Source organism: Lutra lutra, chromosome 4, assembly GCF_902655055.1.
Source record: "Lutra lutra chromosome 4, mLutLut1.2, whole genome shotgun sequence".
NCBI lineage: Eukaryota > Metazoa > Chordata > Mammalia > Carnivora > Mustelidae > Lutra > Lutra lutra.
Genome location: NC_062281.1, coordinates 114,121,138 through 114,143,981, shown reverse-complemented (window position 1 = coordinate 114,143,981; position 22,844 = coordinate 114,121,138). Strand labels below are relative to the sequence as shown.

The 22,844-nt window shown below is 34.8% G+C and overlaps 1 protein-coding gene across 1 annotated transcript in view; it reads right to left on the bottom strand.

Annotated features, from left to right (window-relative positions):
- DPYD (dihydropyrimidine dehydrogenase) overlaps window positions 1–22,844 on the bottom strand; it is an 853,664-nt gene that overhangs the window by 367,209 nt on the left and 463,611 nt on the right. Inside the window, exon 14 of the mRNA XM_047727240.1 lies at window positions 79–243. Coding sequence (XP_047583196.1) covers window positions 79–243 — 165 coding nt within the window. The remainder of the gene's footprint in view (window positions 1–78; window positions 244–22,844) is intronic.

Genomic DNA, 22,844 nt, shown 5'->3' with positions numbered 1-22,844 from the left:
GCCTATGAATTGGATGTTTAAATAAACATTCACCAACTTATGCCAATTCTTTTGTTTTAGACGTTAAATCACACTTACATTGTCTGGAAAGTCAGCTTTTAGTTCAGTGACACTTTGACACCAATATGCAGCCGTTTTTTCACTGATGAGCTCAATATTCAGGAAGGAGCTTTGTCCAGGGCCATACATAGGGCCAGAGGTAGTACCCCGAATAATTCTAGGTGAAACATTTGTCACGATGTCCTGATAAAAGAGTAAAGATATTGGGTCTCCTTTTGACAAAGAAAAACTACAATCTTTATTCTTTGCTCTTTTCCATATGACAATATTTTACTAAGTCCTTTCTCACATGTTTACAGAAGGACTTAAAAAAATATATTTTAAATTACATGTGAACATAAACTATTTCCAGATGAAAGCGTAAAATATTTGTTAGTTTTATTTAAATTATTTCCTGTACTTGCAAGGTTAGCATAGTAAAAAAAATAAGTAAAATATGTAAATTAATTTACACTGGTTTGGGGCATACATATTTTAATTTGTTTGCAATTAAATAATAAATAAAAACCTGGTAAGTAAAATGTAAGAATATCATTTCAGTCTATTTAATGCAAATACCTTCAATGAGATTTTTAACTCCAATAAAAGCTAATGTTTTGTAAAGAAAAAAACATTTTTTTAAAAAGCAATTGCAATGTAAATCAGCCAAGGAGTACATATTAATACTACCGGCTCATCAAACTTCAACACATACTCTAACAAACTAACTGGGTTGGCCAACTTACCTATAGGATTCTAACTATAAATACACATTCAATGAGAATTCACTTCTCCCCAGACTGAAATGAGGATATCAATAACTTCCTGATAACTATAAACAGTAAACAGTCAAATTAACTTGCTTGTTAAGTGTAATTAACAATGCACAACTGCTTCTAAAGCTGTATTAACAAAGAAGAGTAACATTCTTACATTACTAAAAACTAGAAAGAAACAAAGAAGAAAAATGTTTCTTTAGCGAACTTCCAATTAAAATTAATTTTGAGTAAAGGTCATTTAGTTAAGGATTTATCAGAATTAGTCATTTAAATACCCCTCCTCACCATCTTGTCACTTTTAGTGAGATAACATGAACCCCCATTAGTATATAGCAATTAAGGTCAATTTACATATTTTAATTAAGAACCACCCCATATAAAACAATTAGCGTAATAGGCATACTAACTGGATTTCATAACATTTGGACGTTTTTCCAACTAGATAGACAGGAAACCTTAATTAGCATTAATTAGTGCTGATCTGCATATGTTTGATAAGGCATACCCTTGCCACAAAAGATTATTTATTCCTGAATCTGCCAAATGCTACAGTTGCAGAGGATGAAAGGACTTTTCTTCACATTGCATGTTAATTTCTGGTAATTTACATTCACTTTTACATTCGAATTAGTGTATTATAAAATAAATGGTATAAATGTTACAATAAGCCTCCTTAAATATGTACATTTTTACTTATAGGAATCCTGCCAGTTAATGTTTTACTAATTAAGCCATTCCACTTCTATTGTAATTGTGGGCAACACCACCAGCCTTACTTTGATTTGCTATTGTGAAACAGTGTTCCACAATCTTATAATGGGTAAAATGACAAGTAGAGTCGCTGCAGGAAGCTCAAGCCTAGTGGGTCAAATTTCTGTTTTGGCAAATGCTTCAATATGTGCCCTGCAACCCAGCAGGTGGCTTCTGTGCAGTTCCCCCAGGTCGGTACTCTCGTGCAGTCATGGGCAGAGGAGACAATTCTGGCAACAAGTAAAGCTGGTTTTCCTCTATACTCCAATTTTCAAGAGCCATACCTTTTAAGCCTTGAGGTCCTCATTCCCTCTGCTTTACCCCCTACCCTAAAAGCCTTCCACCTAGATAAATCAATTCTAGGCCACAGGTTGTGCTCTGCATAGGAAAACTTGGCCAAGGAAATGAACAGAGTCCTCTTTCAGTTCACCAATTTGTGAGTCTTGTCACTGAGTAGCTCCACAAAGGAAGGGGCACCTATTTTAAATGACCATTATATAATGTAGTGACACCTCCAGTTTATTGGATGAAATGGATTAATGTTGGCAGTATCCCTGTTGTTGCCCATTCTTCAGGTCTTGGCTTCAACTTCAGTCCCTTGGGAAACCTTTTAATCTCTCCAACATCATCAAGTCTTATTAAGCTGCTCTGACTCATGCAATCATAGCAATATATACCATCCCCAATTGGCATTCTTAACATCCTGCATTGTTACTGTCTATATTCTGGTATGAACCTTCCATGATAATGTAAGTTATGGAAGAGGAGACACTATCTTTACTATTACATGCCCAGCTTCTAGCCTGGCCTTTAGTAGGTGCTCAAACAATGTTTTATAAAGAAGCCTAGAGCAAAATTCTAGGCACTAGAATGGGTCTTGTCCTGAGGGATGGGAACTATACAGGATTTATTGCTATCTTTATTCTGTTGCTGAACAGACATGTGGGATTAGACTTGTATTCAAATTTCAGGTACTGGTTCTTTGCTTAGATCCTTTCCTACTAGTCTGTTACTCTAGAACTGGGGACTTTCTTTGTTTCCTCTGATAGCTCAGGGACCTCTTCTCTGAATAGCTCCTACTACCGAATACAGCTAGATCCTGGAAGTAGTGTGCTTGACACAGATTGTCCATTACTCTACCTGTCCCCATCTCAGCCATCTCAGCCTACCCCAGAGCCTCAATGACAGGAAGCATGCTTGAACTTCATCACCCTGTAACTTCTAAGATCTCCCTGATTGTTGACCCTAACTTTCTGGGTTATCCAATCTCTAGGATCTAAATACCACTACTTCATTCAAACATAATCTGCCTCTAGGGCTTTTCTAGATCAGGTGGATGTGAATTCCTAACTTGGTCCATGACTACCTATGGGATTTATTAGCCAATGAGCCCTATTAGGATCTTAACCAACTATATTTGCTTCTTGTGTCCACACCTACTAGGCTGGGCTCACATCTTCCCACAGTATGCTTAGGATTTTTTTAATATCATAAAATAAAGAAGACCAGAGTGGAAAGAAGAACTGCACCCATACTGAGTAAGGAAAATCTCAATGGTCCAGTAATTCTAAGCCATATGCTTTTTCACAGTAACCCTCCTCATAACAATTAGGTCAACACTCACAACAGCCAAAGGGTCAATAAATTGACAAGATTTAATTGTAGTCAGTCAAGCAATGCTTCTTTCTTAAAATGCCCCACTTTAGTGGTAACTTAAAACCTAAATTTTGCCATTAGAGATTTTCCCTTTGTTTACTGTGACTTAGGTGTAATTTTATTGTTAGGGTTGTTTTATTTTTCTCTTCCATAATCTGGTATTAAACTCTAAATATACCAAAGGAGAATTTTCAATGATCTCTTTAACAAAGATTAAACAGGAAGTGCAAGGCAAACCAAGGGGAAGTTTCATCTACTTTATAATAGGTGTTGCTTATTCCTTTATGTTAATTTATGACAGGCAGTGTTTCTCTGAACAGGTCAGTTTTCTCTTTCCTTAACTCAAGCAAAGAAAAAAGATTCTGAACAACTGCCCAAACTACATATGCCTACTGTGTAGAGCTGTCAACTATCGTGAGTCAATGTTGCCATCCTAGCAATTTAAAATTCAACATATTCCAAATTCGACAAAAGTGCGCAGATTCCAAGACTGTCACCCAGTGATGAATCAGTAATAGAAATTTTATTCTAGGTTTTCTTTCCCAAATTCATTCATATTTTCTACTTTGTCAAAAAAACCTTCTCCACTGACTTAAGACTTCTTAGAATTGTTAAATCAAGTGGAAGATGAATGAAAATGGATACAACCAATTATCCTGGGTTATATGATTATAGAGTTAGAGCTTCAATAATTGGGCAATAACTTACTAAAGCTTTTGACCTGGGAATACTAGAATTTGAGCATGATTGTATAAGATAATATTTTGCTTTAATATTTAATAGCTAAATTATATTAGCATTGCTTAGGGAGTTAATATAACAAAATAAACATATTCAGAATATTTAGAACAAGTGAGTTCATTCTCTATAACAAAGAAGATGAATTACCATAGTTCTAATCTTCAGTGAGTTAACAGTATATTTTTTAAAATTGATGTTTATAGATAGGGAAATATTAGGTGATATCTCTGCTTTATGTGATATTGTAAGTACCATTATAAAATCGAGCGTCAGTGACCTCTTAACATTTGAAGTGATGCTAGTGATTTTTCAGCATTAGTAAAGAGATTTAAATGGTAAACAGGCTGATTATATTTGCTTGTCTAAGTTCAGTTACTTGACCTCTCTTATACTAAAAAAATCCCTATCGTGTTTCCATGGTTACCACTGGATCAAGATAGTCACAATGGCCTCAGTGAACAGAAAAAGAAACTTTGCAGAGATGTCTTGGTAAGAGGCTAGGAAAAGAACTGGGTCCTCAAAAAGTTCAATGAAAATGAAAATAAAATTTTCAGAGTGAACCATAGCTCCTGTACCACAACAGATTAACTTAAAATTTGTTGAGGTGAAAAGATCAAGCTATGGAAAATAAATAGGATATGATACCTAAAACAAACAAACAACACAGCACACTGTTTAGTGAAATGTTAGTGAAATGTACTTATGTGACCAAATAAAAGTAAGAGAATAATTAAAAATAATTCAGGAGAGTGGATGCTAGAGGAGAACTGGGGATGGTGGAGCAAGAATGATTCTAAAAGTATTAATAATTACTTTTAGTAATTATATAAATATGAATTCTAAAAACTCAATAGAATAAATATGATTCTAAAATTATATGTAATTTTAAAGAAGTTTTACTCCTGAACTGCAAAAACACATTGGTAAAATGAGAAATCTGTTTAATGAATTTTGTGGTATCATAGTGCATATTGTTAAGATCTACAGAGAAAATTATATTGGTTTACCTGAAAACCTGTCATTTAAATCTTAGGGGTAAGTTTCCTTTTTCTAATTTCCAAAATTCTACTGTTAACTGGTTATTTTTGGCAAACAAATCTTTTAATTAATTAGTTTTATAAGCTAGAATTTCAAAAATTAAAGTATTGCATGACAAACCGTTCTCTAAAATATACCACTTTCTGTATAACTGGGATTTATCTATACATTATTCTAGGGTAGAGGAGATCATTTTGCAATAAATCTAACAACAAATATCCTGTTACATAATAAGTTCTATCATTATAAATCTGGCATACAGCTACCCTGGGGAATAGCAAAAAGTAAAATAAAATTCAACAGTGGCCCAGTTTCCAGTGCAACTCCACTATTACGAAAGAACTCTCTAACATTTTATTTTCTTCATGAACTAAGTATATTAATATTTGATTACTCCCCAAATACATGTTATAATGGTCAGAATAATCTCTACTTGGTTGTTTGGGGGGTGTGGAATGGGTAGGATAAGAATTTGTTTCTTAATACATCAATTTTCCATCCAGTGTCCTTACATAAAGATAGCACTCAAAAACCTGAAATTGTGACAAATTTACCCCTTTGTCATAAGGAACTTTAAATCTGTCTACCCACATGGAAAACATAGCAAACAAGAGTAAGAGTGTTATTTAGAAATACAAGATAAAGTATCAGAGAGTAGTGGCATTGAGATCATATAAAAAATAACAATTTAGATTTTTTATAGTACAGATCTTTCACATACATCATTTATTGATCTTCATGATTCTGTCATCACAGTGCTTATACTAAAATTGGGACTTAAAGAAATTAAAGGGACTTGTCCACTTGTGCCCAGCTCTAATGAGCATTAGAGATGAGACTAGAATTCAGGTGCATTTATGTGATATGAATAATATTAGTGACCGCTTAACATTTGATGCAGGTGATACCAATTAGCACTAATTTTCGTTGCAAGAAAAACAAGTCAATTTAAACAAGTTTTTTTTTTTTTTTTCTTTCCAAAAGTGGAATGTGGTATTTAGTTTAAGGAAAAGGAATAATTCCCATAACAGGAAGGAACATGCATTCCAAAATGTTTCTCTGTCTCTTTTCTCTGCTTCTATTGCATTGCTCTTCATTCTTCCCTCTCTCTATAGAGGGCTTCCTCTGCTAGACAGGTTCCAGGTTATAAGGTATAGGTATAGTCACATTCCAATCTTGCAATCTCTCAGGCCCAATTTTTCCCCAGGGGGCGCAGACTTTAATGGGCTTAGTTTTGGTTTGATATTCACCCCTTGTCTAATTAACTATATCTAGAAGGGTAGAATTAATTAGGATTCTTATATATGTTCATATAAACAAAGACGGAGTAATTGAGAGCTAAGCAAATAGTTTTAAAGGAGTCTTAAAGAATCTACACCAGGACTAGTTTTTGCACCTTTCACCTTAGAAAACTTAGAAGAAAATATCATATGGACACTGAGAAAGTATAATTAACTAGGAAAGTGGATGCAAAATGGACAAAATTATTATCATGTAATGAAATGAAACTCTGACAACCCATTTCCTATTCTTGTGGCCCGAAACCTTGCAAGATCAAAATTGTAAGAACTTTTTAAAAATCCTCTCACAAAAAAAAAAAAAAAAAAAAAAAAAATCCTCTCACATTTTAGGTTACTGTTCGGAATTTAGTGATTCCAGTGCGTTGGTGTGCTGAAGACTGTCCACGCAGACAGCCTGCTGTACGCTCATCAGTCTCAGTCTCGTACTGGACTGAACTGACAGGATGGATACCCTGTGTGTGAAGAGTAAGAGAGCAGAAGTAAAAGGAAAAACAAACAACACACTCTGTTCTAGAATGACTGCGAAAACCATTTATAACCTGATTAGGCTTAAAGAGTGGAACTATGAATAGAAGCTGAATATACTGAATATCTCCTGTATGTCAGAGAAGGACTTCTACTCACACACTCTCTAGTGCTCACTTTGGATCAAATGTCCCCCACCTCTTAGTGTCAAACATAGTCTAGAAGATTTGGTATTTCACACCGCTCAAGCATGGAGATGAACTTTTAAAATTTTATTTATGTCATATGAGCAAAATATTCAATCACACCTTGTGTAGTCTTTTGTCTTTCCTCTAGCCCTTTTTCAAAGAGCTTATAACTTTGTAAACAGGACACCAGAAAGTAATTTGTTTTGCTCTTTGACTTTCTCATCTGTCAAAGCGGCTTCACTATATGCTTTACTATATGACAGAGAGGTTGTAGGATGGTAAGTGAAACAGTACACATCTGACATGGGTATTTGATAAATATATATTTATTCATTCATCAGCTCATCAGCTTCAGGAACAGTCAAACAGAAGAGTTCAGCACCTGGCCTTAACCAGTACGTGGGTTGAAGCTGAGAAAGCAACAGGAAATGAGGATGGGAAGATTGTAGAGTTGGGTCAGATTAGAGAGTCCTGAATGACTGTTTTAAGGAGTTCAAACTTTTTTCTGCAGGCTTGGGGAATCCATTGTGTTCTGTCTCCTATTCAAGTTATTAATACCAATAGCTCACAGCAGCTGTGCATTCACAGAGATAAGTTTTACAAGGAACAGATGAAGAGCTTTTTCAGAGCTGATATCAGATGGATTAGAACGTGATTAATCAACAGACAGACTGATTAAATTATTGGGTTCACTGTTCAGATAAGAGGTTTTGGATACACTCTGCCAAACTGTAATTAACTTAGAAATTTCTGCTGGCCTGCTTATAAGATGATCATGTGATATGCTTTGAAGAAATCTTTTAAGGCCTAGAACAGCAGCTGTGAAGGTGTAAGCATGAGTCAGGTTTAATAATTATTAATCATCTTCAAGTATTAAGGCAGAATTTTCATTGAAAATGATAAATATTTTTAAAACTTTACTTTTTATCAAACTTGTATAAATTCTCTAGCTTTACTCTAGAAGCCACTATAAATGAAATGGCTATTATTTAAGGAAGGAAGCATCTAAAAGCATCAGACATGAGTTTTTCATTTCTGCAGTATGGTTAACAAGATATTGACAAAAAAACTCTCACAATATAGTACATTTAAACATACGGGACTGGGATATGAAAAAAAAAAAAACAAAAGAGGAACTGAACTGGTGTCAAAATAAAGAAATCACTTCAAGATCAAAAATGAGATTCATAAGGAGAAACTGACCTGTAAGGTGGTGTCTGCTCTCAATGTTTCTGCCGGTGTCCCTGGTGGCCAAGAGCCCGATATTTTTCTCTCTCTCTCTCTTTTTTTTTTTTAAGATTTTATTTATTTATTTGACAGACAGGGATCACAAGTAGGTAGAGAGGTGGCAGGGGGTGCGGGGGGATGCAGGCTCCCCACTGAGCAGAGAGCCCGATGTGGGGCTTGATCCCAGGACCCTGGGATCTTGACCTGAGCCAAAGGCAGAGGCTTTTACCCACTGATCCACACAGGCGCCCAAGAGCCTGATTTCTAATGGCTGATACACACCTGAGAGAGCAGAAAAAGTCAGGGCCTAACCATAAGGTAGGATAAACAAAAAGCAAAGCTCTTTATTTGTGAACCAGGAAACAACCAGAGGGCAATGGTGGGGTAAATGTCCATTTTAGCCTTAATTATGGATGAAAAAGAAAAGAAGTCTCCCTTACGATTTCAAACTTGTGTGGGCTGCAAAACTTCAAGTTGAAAATTTGGTTTAGAGGTGGCTCCTGGTTGTGGTATCCACAGATAACTGGGAGAAATAATCTCAAACTGTCTCTGGAGGGATTTTTACCCCAGGTATCAAGAAATTCTCATAAATAAATTTCCATGGAAAGTGGACTCATAACAGAAGAATTCTGCTAAACAAATGAGAAAAAAAATATCATAAGTAAGAGTCAGTAGGAAGAAAAAGCTACAAAATCAGATCCACAGAAGAATACAGATGCTGACATTGTAAGATACAGAATACGAATGTTAATATGTTTGAAAAATAAGAGGGACTTGAATGTATAATCAAAGAATAAGAAACTCAAAACAACATGAAAATTTAAAATAGAAGCAAAAGGAATTTCTAGAAATTAAAAAAATACATATAGTACAAATTGGGAAAACAGAACTTTAATAGTTTGGGGTAAACAAGAGATTGGACTTAGTTGAAGGGAATTAGTCCACTTGATATGTGTGGGAAGATTAAATGGGATGCAAAACATGATACAGAGGTTGAGAGGCATGGAAAATAGAGTGAGAAGGGAAGGAGAAATCTAACTGGGGCTCCCAACAAGGATAATGGGGAGTCTTGAGAGAGGCAATAGTTCAAGAGATATTGTTAGAGATTTAGTAGAATTAATGAGACACCCCAATCTTCAAATTAAGGGGAAAGGACAAACTCAAGGAAAAAAATTTTTTAATTGCAAATAAAATACCAAAAACAAATGGAAAACTTAAGTAGCCAGATAAAGAAAAGATTACCTACAAAGGAAAAGCAGATTGATAGTGAATTTCCTGACAGTGCCAATGGAAGTCAGAAGAGAGTAAAATATTTTCTCTAAAGAAGGAATGCTCAAATAAAAAAATAAAAAATAATAATTAAAAAATGAAGAAAAAGGGAGGAATGTTAACAGAAAACTGTATAACTTCATAATCACAACTCAAGAATGAGGATAAAATAATTACATTTTTTAAACAAAAGGAAAGATGAGCAGTAGACAGCAGAGAAAAATGAACGAGTTAATGCTGATTCAACTAGGATGGATGTGAAAAACAAAATATTGGAAGAATAATAAGAATAAATCAAGCTGCATAAAAATGTCAGCTGTACGATTATATTAAATGAAATATAAGAACAGGCAAAACTGAACAGCATACTATTTAGAGATACATATGTGGTAATGTTGCGGTAAAAATAAAAATAGACTGGAGAGACACCAAGTGACACTCGAAGAAGTGGGAGAACTCAGATTTATTTTATGCGTGCTGGCAGACCCAGAAGGGCTCCCACTCAAAGTTCGGGGCCTGGGATCACAGGGTTATAGGGTTTTATAGGGGACTGCAGGCAGTCAGTTTCCAAGGGCTAGGCTGTCTGCTGGTAGGTAGGTTTAACGGGGGGGGGGGGGATGTGCAACGCGGGCGGGGGGGGGGGGGGGGGGGGGGGGGGCTGCCTTAGACAGGAGCAGTACACAGGGAGCCTGTGGCAGGAAGCCTGTTTACAGAAGCAGAAGCAGCTGGTTATCTCTTGCTCCCGTAGGGCTTCTGGTTATCTCTAGCTTATTGTTAGTAACCTTCTATCTTCTGGGCCTGCTCTAGGTAATTTTCTTCTTCCTTAAAACATATACAAAAGCAAGAAAACTATGATGACAAAATCTAAGTCATTGATGAGGGAGCAGAAGCCTAGCTGAAAACAAAGCACTGAATTGACACTCTGCAACTTCTATCCTATCCCCTCTCCTGGGTAGGATTTGTGTGACAGAAAGTCCAGAAATCTCCCAACTGCCTTAATGATAATACCTTGCTAGAGGGGAAAACACCCTTAACCTGACAAAGGCAAGGCATCTGATATCTTGTAAGTCAGTCCTCTTTAGCATATGAAAGTTGAAAACCTCCCCATTTCCTTACCGCGCCCAATCCCATAGTATATAATCAGTCACCACTCACACCTCAGTGCAGCTGCCTTTTATGCCCACTGGTCATGTCACTGTGCTTCAATAAAATCACCATTTTGCACCAAAGACATCTCAAGAATTCTATCTTGGTCATCGGCTCTGGACCTCACCCTACTGAACCTTACCTATATTCCAAAACCACATCATCATGACCTCTAGAGGTAAGAGAAAGGGCTATATTTGAGTAGGGGTACACTGCGTCAAAGGTATGGGAATACCTTAGGTTTCTCTTTTTGTGTGATATGTGAAAAAGGTGTTCATTTTATTTCTTAAGATGTACATCTAAACTATTCTTTCGTCTTACACCACTTTTAGCTGATACTCATTAGGATAACAAAAGTAATTTATCTATAAAACCTACAAATCGAAACATCTCAGGTTAGAAGCCTTAGGACCTGAAACCTTTTTTGGCCTATGACACAAATTTATGATTTAGGGGTAATCTCAAATTCATCAAAATTACTTCAGGTAACACATATACCTGGCTGTTTTAGGTAATCTTCCCCACCAATACCCTACTGACCAAAATGGGAAAATGCAGTATGAGGGAGGAAAAAAAAAAGTTTATTTCTGCCAAGATCTGCAAAACCATTCAGTTAACAAAAAATCATTCATTTGAGCAAATATACAGTGTCATACTCCCGTAAATGTAAGTTAAGCAGCCATGAGATTTAATAATTGAAATAATAAAGTTTAAAGTCTGCATTATTATAATTCTAACATCTTTACCCAATACCATTCTTTCATATATTAGGCCATAAAGATGCTTGTATTATAATTATAAAACTCCATTTAAAGAATGTATTATGTCCTACAGCACTTAGCCTTGACAAACAATTACTGGATATCACATTCAACTGAATAAAAAAAGCAATCTTTATCACAGGTTAAAATTAGCCTTGGAACAATAAATTCTTCCAAAGCTATTGTAAACTCCAAAATGCTTTGCAACAGTCTCTTTTGAGGAAATGCAAACAAGTAAACTGAAGGACATTTGAAAAACTTCCTGTCTGTGTCCTCTAAAGTTTTTTCAATTTTTATTTTATTTGACTTAATTTTTTTTAGTTTCATGGGTATAATCATGTTACATTTAAAGGTGATCAGTATGGCTACATAGGGAAAGATTTTTACAAATTAGAATAAAAAAAAACAAAAATAACCAAGCAAACAACGAAACTCAGCATTCTGGACTTCAGAATGTGTTATTCGTAATAGGACTCTATTTTAATTATCAGAACCACTCTTTAGGCTTTACTGTAGAAAGGAAAATTAAATGGCAAAGTCTATGCATTGGGTGGGATTCAGGATATGCTATCCCCAAAATTGGCATCTTGGCATATTAAAGATCTTAAACTGAAAGAATTTTAAAAAGTGGTAGAGGCAGGAAAGTTACTCTGAGCTTACACTCTGGCCCTTCGTCTCTGATACAGGTCTTAAAATGCCCCTGTGAAAAATACTCTTCCTGTAGCAGAAGGAGGGAAGACATTCTTATCACTAGAGATGGGGAGTTTAGGGCCAAGAAATCTGTGGAGACAAACCTTGTTAAACTCTCCTTATCTTCTTAGTTACTTCTTTACCACTTATCTTCTTAACCTAAACCCCTCTGTCTTGTCACTTCTTCTCAAATGTATTGTTTCTTTGTCTAAAATGTGTAACAGGTTCCTGCTCTGGTCATCTCAGGTCTTCATTCTCTTGTGAAGGCTCCCATGTACATGTAAAAATTCAATAAAATGTGTATGCTTTTCTCCTGTGAATCTTTGTCAGTTTAATTTTTAGACCCAGCCAGGGACCCTAAGAGGGTTAAGAAAAACTGTAAGTAGAACTGTCAATTCATTCAGACCCAGTCTTCTGAGATAATATACATTCTTATCTATCCATCCTTCAAAAGACAGTATGAAATGTAAAATTTTACCATTTAAATTACTTAATGAATTACTTTAATCATGATAGCTATTAATTCTGAAAATGGTATAATTAAAATTGTTGGGTCCATGGTCAAAGGAGTGAGACTGATACAAAGCGAAGGTCAAGCAAAGCTTTATTTCATGCCAAGCATCGAGAATCAAACTGACCGTCCAGGGCCGTCTCTTGCAAAGAGGCGACCTCTCTCTGCCTTACAGACTAGCTTTTAAGAGCAAAGGCCATGTGATTGGGCCTGGCCATGCACAGGTGGCCAATGAGATTGTAACACAGAGAAAGCTGCACAGTCCTGCTAGGTCACACATAGTGACAAACTGAATTACAATTTACCCTATAGTAGATATTTGAACTGGCCTATCACCTTGGTCAGAATTGGCACCCAAAGAACACCCAAAGAGCGGGGCCCATACTCCTTGGTAGCTAGAGAGACAGTATGCGCCCCCACAGATTGGATACTTCCACCTGGCCTGACCCACCCTTGTATTTGGGCTTTGTTACTTGGGACTGGTTTTCGGGACTTGTTTTAAGTAAGTTCCCAGGGGGCGGGGGGGTGGGCAGGGTCAGGATGGAGCTGCTCTGGCTAAATAGGACCTTACAAAAATCATAACAAGGGGCGCCTGGGTGGCTCAGAGGGTTAAGGCCTCTGCCTTCGGCTCAGGTCATGATCCCAGGTCCTGGGATCGAGCCCCACATCGGGCTCTTTCCTTGGTGGGGAGCCAGCTTCCTCCTCTCTCTCTCTGCCTGCCTCTCTGCCTACTTGTGATCTCTCTCTGTCCAGTAAACAAATAAAATCTTAAAAAAAAAAAAAAAGAGAGAAAAAAAATCATAACAAAAATGATGTGGGCATATGGAAATGCTGGATATAACCATAAAATAAACATTCTTATGGTTAAGCTGAAAATAAACTGGATCCTAGTAGAGATGTTACAATCAAAATCTTCTGATCATTGGCTTAAAATACTGATTTGAGACTCTACCACTAACTTACTACAGTAGCCTTGGAGATCTTTAGATGGTGAGAAGAAACAGTGCCACGGTCAGTTTTTCTTTGGGTTGGAATCACATTTTGACTTTAAGTGTATTCAAAATTAATTAATTAATTAAGAATAACACAGTAATAAATACCTGTAAGTGGCGATTAATTTAGTCACTTAAATGCTTGTCTGGGTGTCAAGATTGATAAAAGTATCTCTAATGACAGCTTACATTTATATAGTGCTTTATAATTATCATCTGTGATTCCACATATACAATGAAAGTTAACATTCTTCAACAGCCTATGAAATAAGAGAACATTTCCAGTGGTATTTGCTGAGCTATTTGGGCATGAATAGGGAGTTCTGCGACGAGACCATTTGGGGAAAGCATCGAGGAGACAGCTTCTCTTGGTGACTCACAATGCATCTAAACATCCTAAAGGCCTTGAGGGATCCAGTACTAGACTGACCTGTCTATAACTCAGTTTCTCACAAACCTGTTGAATTCTAAAACTTTTTTTTTCATGTACTACCAATTAATATCCTGCAGGACACTTACATTTTATAGAAAACAGATTATGACATATCTCCAAAATTTTTTGATAATATATCCATCGATAAAAGCAACATTGGACCATGCATCTCCAAGTAAAACATTTACAAAAAAAAGAAATCAGAAAAAAGAGATAAACATAATATTAATAGATATTTTCATACATTCTTACCTAGTGCTTTAGAGACATCTGAACCCACCCACAGTGGACAGGAGGGTATTGAAAAAGATATGTCTGGAGTGCAAAAAGTAGTATCTGTCCAGAGAGAAAATTTTGCCTTACATAGATTAGGAATTTGTCTAGGGCAGGGGTCAGTAAAATTAAACTTCTATTGTAAAGAGTCAGATAGTGAATATTTCATGGTTTGCAGGTAATATGAAATCTATCACTCAACTAGTGAACTCTGTCACTGTTATAAGAAAGCAGTCATAGACAAAATGTAACAAATAAGAATGTCTGTGTTCCAATGAAAATTTATTTATGGAAGATAAAATTTGAATTTTATAGGTTATGTATTGTACAGCTGTTTATATTTTTACTGCTATTTATATGAATTTCACATAATGTTCACAAGTCACATGTATTATTCTTCTTTTGATTTTTCCCCAATTATTCAAAAAATGTAAAAAGCAATGTTAGCTCATAGGCTGTACAAAAAATGGGCTGGGGGCCAGATTTGGCCAGTGGTCCAAATTCACAGAACCTTTATCCCAAATGTCAAGGAGGAGATGAAAGAGGAAAGTCAAGGATGACTACAGAGGATGAGGTAAAGTACCATACTGATTTTCCTACTAAACTTTAAGGGTAAAATAGGAAGTCAAAAGTGATTCTTTTTTTTCTTAAAGTTTAGTAGAGCTTAAAACATTTAAGCAATCTGACAAAAAGTAGCAATAAAAAATAAACTGGCCAATATGTAACAACTTACTATAAAATAAAATTTATAGAGAAAGTTCAAAATATTTTTTAAAAAGGATGATGTTTCTTGACGAGCTTTCAGAAATCTCCAAAATAATTGGAGCTGGCTCCATGGTCCTTATGACCCTTTGTGGATAGACAGTACTAATGTTTATCAGCAGGAATTGTTTTTACAAAAATGGTATAAGTGAATTGCCTTTTAATATATCAACCTCATTAGGAACAAAATGCAGTGGTAATATCTGTAATGTTTCATAGCACTATATAAAATTATTTTCAAGTTTAGGTGAGGGTTACACAAACATCATAGATCTCCAGAAGCCTTTTATGTGATAAATTTAAATGTAATAAAACCTCATGGTTCTCTGACTACCAAAGGCTAAAGAATGAGTAATTTACACACTGCAGGCCTACAGAAGTACAACTTATCTGCTAAAATAGCTCTAGGGGAAGATAAAATTGAAAAGACAAAGAACAGATAAATAAAATGCCACTATTTTCTCACAAATCTTTTTGGTCCTGGTTGAGTTTTTTTTTTTTTTTTTAATGGTATTATGACTGATTTTATGGTAGCAAAAATAAAATGATAGTTATAAACACCACTGTTCAATACTAGTTATAGAGAAGAGAATTTTGAAATTCATTCATTAGTATATGGATAACTTTGTATAACAAAATTAAATTCTACTAAGGGTTAACGACTTAGACTGGAGATACTAATCACAGTACCATATTAAGATCTTATAGTTGGATTAAAATTTCTTGGATCAATTGTGTAATTGGATGAATTTCAAAACCTTATTTTTAAAAAGTGGTTACACACTTAATATGCAGAGAAATCTGGAAGATCCCAGGTACCTGGGATCTTAGCAAGGTAAGGTAACCATAGCAAGCAAGGGATCTGATTGCTTCCTTAGATAGGATGGAGAATATAAATTAGAACTAGTGCTTAACTAACTGCTTATTCACATGGAAAAGGCTTTCTAATATCATACAAAAGGGTTCTACCCCCAGCCAGGTCATGTGCATTATTTTTACAAATAAATGATGGAAAAAAAATATATATATATATGGACATGAACATAGATACAGAAAGGTCATATTTATTGAATGTGCTGATAGTATGGAGAGGAATTAGAAGAAAGTACTTTAAAGGACTAAGAGACCAGATTAAGGGACATAGGTTAACACTGATTACCCCAAACCTACTTCACCCATTTCACCTGCATTTTTGGAGACTTTTTTTGATATAAAGATGCAGCAAGGTTATTAGTTAAAAAAGAATAGGGATGCTGGGCTGGTTTAGTTAGAAGAGCACGCTACTATTGATCTCAGGGTTGTTGTGAGTTTGAGCCCCACACTGGGTGTAGAGTTTACATACCTACATACAAACATACACACATAACAAACTTAAAAAAAAATAAAGTTAAACAACTTGATTTCACATCTAACTATTTCATCATATTATTTGGGCCACCTAGACAAATAAGAAGTTCTTTCTATTTCACTTTCCTTATTGATAAAATGAGATAGAGATAATATCTCAAAAAGTTATCTTGGATAAGCTAAAATGAGGCACTTGTAAAGTGTTTAGAACAGTGTGTGACACAATATAAATAATTCAAATAATACAAATAATGCAAACAATAATTATTATAATTCCATGGTCTTCTATGCATTAACATTCTTCACCCTCCTATAGTTCTAATACATAGAATGTAATAGGGATGTCTACCTTACTATTGGTGAGTTGATACTGGTTCTTGGAGATGGCGTGCTGGACTCTGAATAATAATGTATCTGCACCCAGATATTGGGGGAACTCTGGTCTTGGGGGTGGGGCTTCTGAGTGCTAACTTGATGCAGATGCAATGTTAGTGATACAGTTAGTAATGTTAGCGATACAACTGGACCCACGATAGATTATAAGATTTCTGAATTAGTTCTCCTGATAACATGCCACACCACTTGTTCTGGAAAAGGGAAAGGATTTGAAGTGGAGATTGTGCCACAATGTGGAAAAGATCCAAGTCATATATTAACATTTTAAATACATTTGAATATGCCTGAAATGCTTATGTCACTGATGCAAGTCTGTATAATGAGATCAATAAAGTCGCCTCTCAAAAATTACAAATTGCACAATCTCTATCTTCAATATGTTTTACAGGGAGATCATAAAAACCAAAGTGGGGATCTCAGGACAGGGAGGATAAATGTTAGAGTCAAAAAGGGAGACCAATATGTAGGTTACAGAATCAAATTCCAAAGAGATGTTAATGGGCCGGAGTGATAGATTTTATTTAATAACAGGTAATAAGTAATTATATTTTGGGTCTAACACTCCAAGTACATATGCACAACATAGTGAAGGCATAGCTCATCAGCTGAAAAACTTAAGAAAATACTAGGTAGCTTTTATTTTAATATGGCTCGAAAAAGGAAAGGAGGCTACACAAAAATTTAGTGCATATATTAGTAGTAAAGTAGTATTAGGAAAAGAAATGTGATTCCCACCCTTTTCAGAGCTGTACAGATTACTACCTCCAGTTTTGGGCAAATGAGAACACTTTCATTGAAAAAAAAACAGAAAAGAAAAGATTAAGAAACTTAAAGTTACATCATATAAGGAACAGTTATAAGAAATAAGCATATTTAGCTTGATAAACTAAAACAAGTGATACGTAAAAGCTTTTATCACTTATCTGAAGGACAGTCATACAGAGGAAGTTTAGACATTTTCTGAATCACCTTAAGATGGGGTAACCTGCACAATAATTAAAAACTATTTAAAAGTATTTCAGTACTTTCTAACATCCAAAGCTATTAAAGAGGCAATCATTTGTCTCTAGAGTTTTTCTTAACTAAAGTATTTGAGAATAGTGTAGTAGACACCTATTGGATTATCAATGCAGCACTCCTTTCCCAATAACTCCCTCTTCTCTCCTCCATCCATTTGGTTACAAAAGCTACACACAAAACTTTAGATTGATTCAGGGGCAATAATTTTAGAGAGTCCAGATATGGTTTCAATTTTTTATTATATTTTCTTCCTTAAACAACTGCCTTCTTGTCTTTGGGATCTGTGGAACATCCCCTTTTATTTTTCACTTCAACTTAAGTTGTTGCAACCAAAATGAGACTGACATACCTACTGTCAATTGTATTAATTAATAGTGATGGAATTAAGCCTATAAATCCATATTCAGCTGATATTTTGTATTTGTGTGATACCCTATTTTTAATAAACATCACTTTTAAAAAAGATTTAAAATTTATTTTAAAAGATTTAGAAATTTTATCACAAACCCCAACCTTTACCCAAATAGCCTTAGAAAAAGAAGAAAATAAAATATTCTCCAAATCACTGATACTGAATTTTTGAAAAGCAATTCCCTGTTTTCCCCTTCCCCAGCACTCTCCTTCTATGAGTTTGACTATTTTAGATACTTTATGTAAGTGGAATTATGCAGGATATGTCCTCCTGTGATTGGCTTATTTCACTTAGCATAATGTTCCCTAGGTTCATCCATGTTGTCACAAATGGCAGGACTTCCTTCACTTTTTATGGCTGAATAATATTTTATTACATAGATATATAACACAATTTCCTTATCCATTCATCTGTCAATGGACATACGGGTAGTCTCCATATCTTGGCTATTGCGAATAATGCTGCAATGAACACAAAGGTACAGATAGCCTCATTTCAAACTTTGAGATTCTCATTTCAATTCTTTAGGATATATATCCAGAAGTGGGATTACTGGATCACATAGCAGCTCTATTTAAATTTTTGAGGAACCTCCATAATATCTCTCATAGTAGCTATACCATGCTATATTCCCACCAATACAATATAAGGGTTCCAATTTCTCCACAACCTCACCAACACTTATGGCGAGAGTGTGTGTGTGTGTTTGTTTTATAACAGTCCACCTATCAGGTATGAGGTGATATTTAATGGTGATTTTGATCCACATATCCTTGATTATTAGTGATGGCTCTAAAGTTTCTGTTCTGTAAGATGGGTACATTTTAGAGATCTGTACAAAATTTCACCCATAATTAAAACAGTATGGTATTGTGCACTTCAAAATATGTTAAGTGGATAGATCTCATGTTAAGTGTTCTTACCAAAAACAAAACAAAACAAAACAAAATCCACAAAAGAACACAAGGAAATCTTGGGGGATAAAGAAAATGTTAGTATCCTGGTTGTAGTGATAGAATGAGTGTATATATATGCCCAGACTCATCAAGATGTATATATTAAATGTATGCAAATTTTTGTATATCAACTATACCTCAATAAAACTTAAAAAATGACTCTGAATTTTTGAACAGATATTAAATATTGATCATCTGTCACTCACATGACAAATTCCAAGTTATAATGAAATCTTCTTCTAATGATGAACAATGCAGTTTAGGGAAAAAGAATGGAAACATAATCATTTCATTTTCTGAGCAAAAATGAACATTAACATAGTGAAGTGCAAATGCTAATATAGCCAACTTCTACACATTCTCAGCGTTCGGCTAAATATATGAAAACATATATAATGTAGAAAATGGTATATAATGTAGAAAATGCATACAGACATGTAATTTTATCATTATGAATATATTCCCTAATTTTTTGTTTAATCTGAATGAGTCATATATAATATTATTATAACAGGTCTTTGGTATTTTTCTTATATAGAATTCTGTAAAGTATGAATAAAATCAAATTCTGTTTTTGCTCTTACTAACAGAATCCTGACATTTTTTAGGGGACAATGTACCTAATTTAAGACTTGCCTCTCTAAATTCCTTTCCATGCAGGGGAGGCCATCATCTGGCCAGTGGAAAAACAATCTGAGAATTTCTAAAAAAGCTTTGCTTCCCTGATATACATATGGCAACTTCTTGCTTTCCTTCTATTTCTTTCTGCCTGAAAAACATTTCTAAATAGCACCATTAAACGCTAAAAAGCAAGAAATAATGCCTTCAAATTTTTGAAGAGAAATTATTTTTAAGCTACAAAATTTATATCTGCAAAAATTCTAAAAATACACCTACTATACACTCTTTCTGATAAAGTTTCTGGAGGCTTAGTTTTAGGAAAATAAGAGCTCAAACCGAGAAAGGAAGAAACAGGATTCAGGAAACATGGAGTAGCATACAGTAATCTGAAGACTCAGATATATGAATCTAGATTAGAACAAAAGAAGTTGATCTCCAGAAGACAGAATAAAACTAACTGAGCTTTTGGAACTCTGTGGGGAAAAAGTACTTATATATATGTAAAAAATCAGGTAAATATACTTAAAAATTAATGATAGTTTTATTAAAAAAAGTTTCTAAGATGCAATTATAAAGTCCATGTAAAATGAATATTTGTAAGACAAAGGAAACATAACCATTGTACTTGCCTCAGGTCAACAATGAACAATATTTACATAGATAGTAAAATAAACATTAATTGAGAACTAAAACTTTAGGAACTATAACAGGACGTCAATGGGAAATATCTAGCTTTAAAAAATTGCAACGTAAATACCTTATTTAGAAGGATGGATTTAAAAAACCTAAAATGTGGTAAGAACTGAAAGTAGTTGCTTTGCAAGAACAAAAACAGAAAGTGTGAAAAGGTGGGATAGGGGACAAATGAATTTCATAAAAGTACTTTTAGTATTATTTGATGTTTAACCTTGTGTACATATTACTTTGCTAAAGGCAAACTTTGCTTTTAAAAAAGTTATAAAAAGTAGGCTAAAAGAAAATATGATATGAAAATCAGTATGTTAAAGATTACTATCCCTTATATGCAGAAATGTTCCTCAAATGTTACAGGCAATTCACCCAAATGAAAAATAGTCAATATTTGTCAATTCTTCCCCAATAAGGTTGGTGGGGGAGAAAAATAGTCAAAGGATGGGCAGTCATTTCATAGAAGAAAAGGAAATAACAACGTGAAGAAGTGTGCAACTTTACTAGCAGTCAGGAAAATGCACATGAGAAACAAGGGATACCTTTTTTCACTCATCGGATTTTACAAGATGGAAACAGTTTAAAAGAGGAATAATAAACAGTGTTGGAGGTGGTAGTGAGGATGGATGCTTTTACGTTACTGAATGTGTGAACTGCTAGTACATTTTTGGAAACGAATTTTCAGTGTTTTTCAAATTAAATAATATATATACAGTTGACCCTTGAACAGCATGGATTCGAACAGTGCAGGTCCACTTATACATGGATGTTTTCAGTAGATCCACATACAGTACTCTAACTGTACTTTTCTTCCTTATGATCTTCTTAATAACATCTTTTTCTCTAGCTTACTTTATTGTAAGAATACAGTATACAACACATATAACATTCAAAATATGTCTTAATCTATTTTTCTGTTATCGGTGAGACTTCTTCCATCAATAGCAGCCTATTAGTAGTTAAATTTTAGGGGAGTCAAAAGTCATACGTGGATCTTTACTGTGTGGGTTGGCGTCCCCAGCCCCTTGAATTATGCAAGGGTCAACTACACTTCTGAACCACCATTCCCTTTTTAAGCATCTAGTATAGGAAGAAGTAATAGTACAAGGACCAGTAGGCTCATTTTATAGTAACAAAAATTCCTAAAATCCAATGTGCATCAAGAAAGAAATAGTTAGATAAACAGTGCCATATCTAATCCATAGTATAAGAACTATGCAGCTATTTTTTTAAAAATGAGTGAATAATATCAGTGATATACTTGCCTTCATGGAACTTACATTCTACCATAAGAGACAGACAATAAATGGGTCAATAAAATCATGTGTGCCGATATAACTATTTTATTGGAACCTTAAAAACTTGATGAAGTTAAAACTATCTCTTAAAGAAAAAGCCATGGTTCCTTTTATTGTTTCATTTCACTGATACCTGCATTGACACTGATTTTTATCTAACAAATATTTTAAATTACCAGTGGCTCTTACAAAACTCTATGAGTTCTACTTTCTCCCTCTCTTTGAATGTATTTTCATTCACACACAGAGATATGTTTAGATACACACACAGTCACACATATTCCTAGAGAATGATATAGAGCACTGAGGGTAGGTTATAAATCATCACTGCACTGAAAGTACTTTTCCCCACATTGCATTTACTAAAGCAGAAGCATTTGTTTTCCCCATGGGGAGCAAGAGGAATAAAAGGTCTATCACATTAAAAGTTATAAAAGGTATGTGGCGCCTGGGTGGCTCAGTGGGTTAATGCCTCTGCCTTCAGCTCAGGTTATAATCTCGGGGTCCTGAGATCGAGACCCACATCAGGCTCTCTGCTCAGCGGGGAGCCTGCTTCCCCCCCACTCTCTCTGCCTGCTTCTGCTTACTTGCGATTTCTGTCTGTCAAATAAATAAAAATAAATCTTAAAAAAAAAGTTATAAAAGGTATATTACATGTCAACTTGACAACAATTGAAGAAACACAGTTCCATTGTTGAGAAAGGGGTTCAGGGGAATATATATTCCAGATACAAAGATTTACTGTCAATCAGTGAACTACAGAGTTATTTAATATGTGGATGTATCCAGTTCTTCCCATTGCATTAAACTGTCTTATTCCTCCTTTAAAGTGGTGTTATCCACCTGAACACATATTCAATTACATTTTCCACTAAGGATGAACTGCTAAAATCAATGCACACATCACAGACACCTATATTTTTCTTTCTCCATTAGAGTTTAAGATTGCTACAATTCTATAAGTATTGACTGACATCATTAGATTATTTAGGGTGAAGAACTTGAGGTAAAGATACTGTTTCCATGTGAGTACTCTAATAGAAAATACACACTTCAATTCCATTGTGTGTGTTTTTGTTGGTGGTG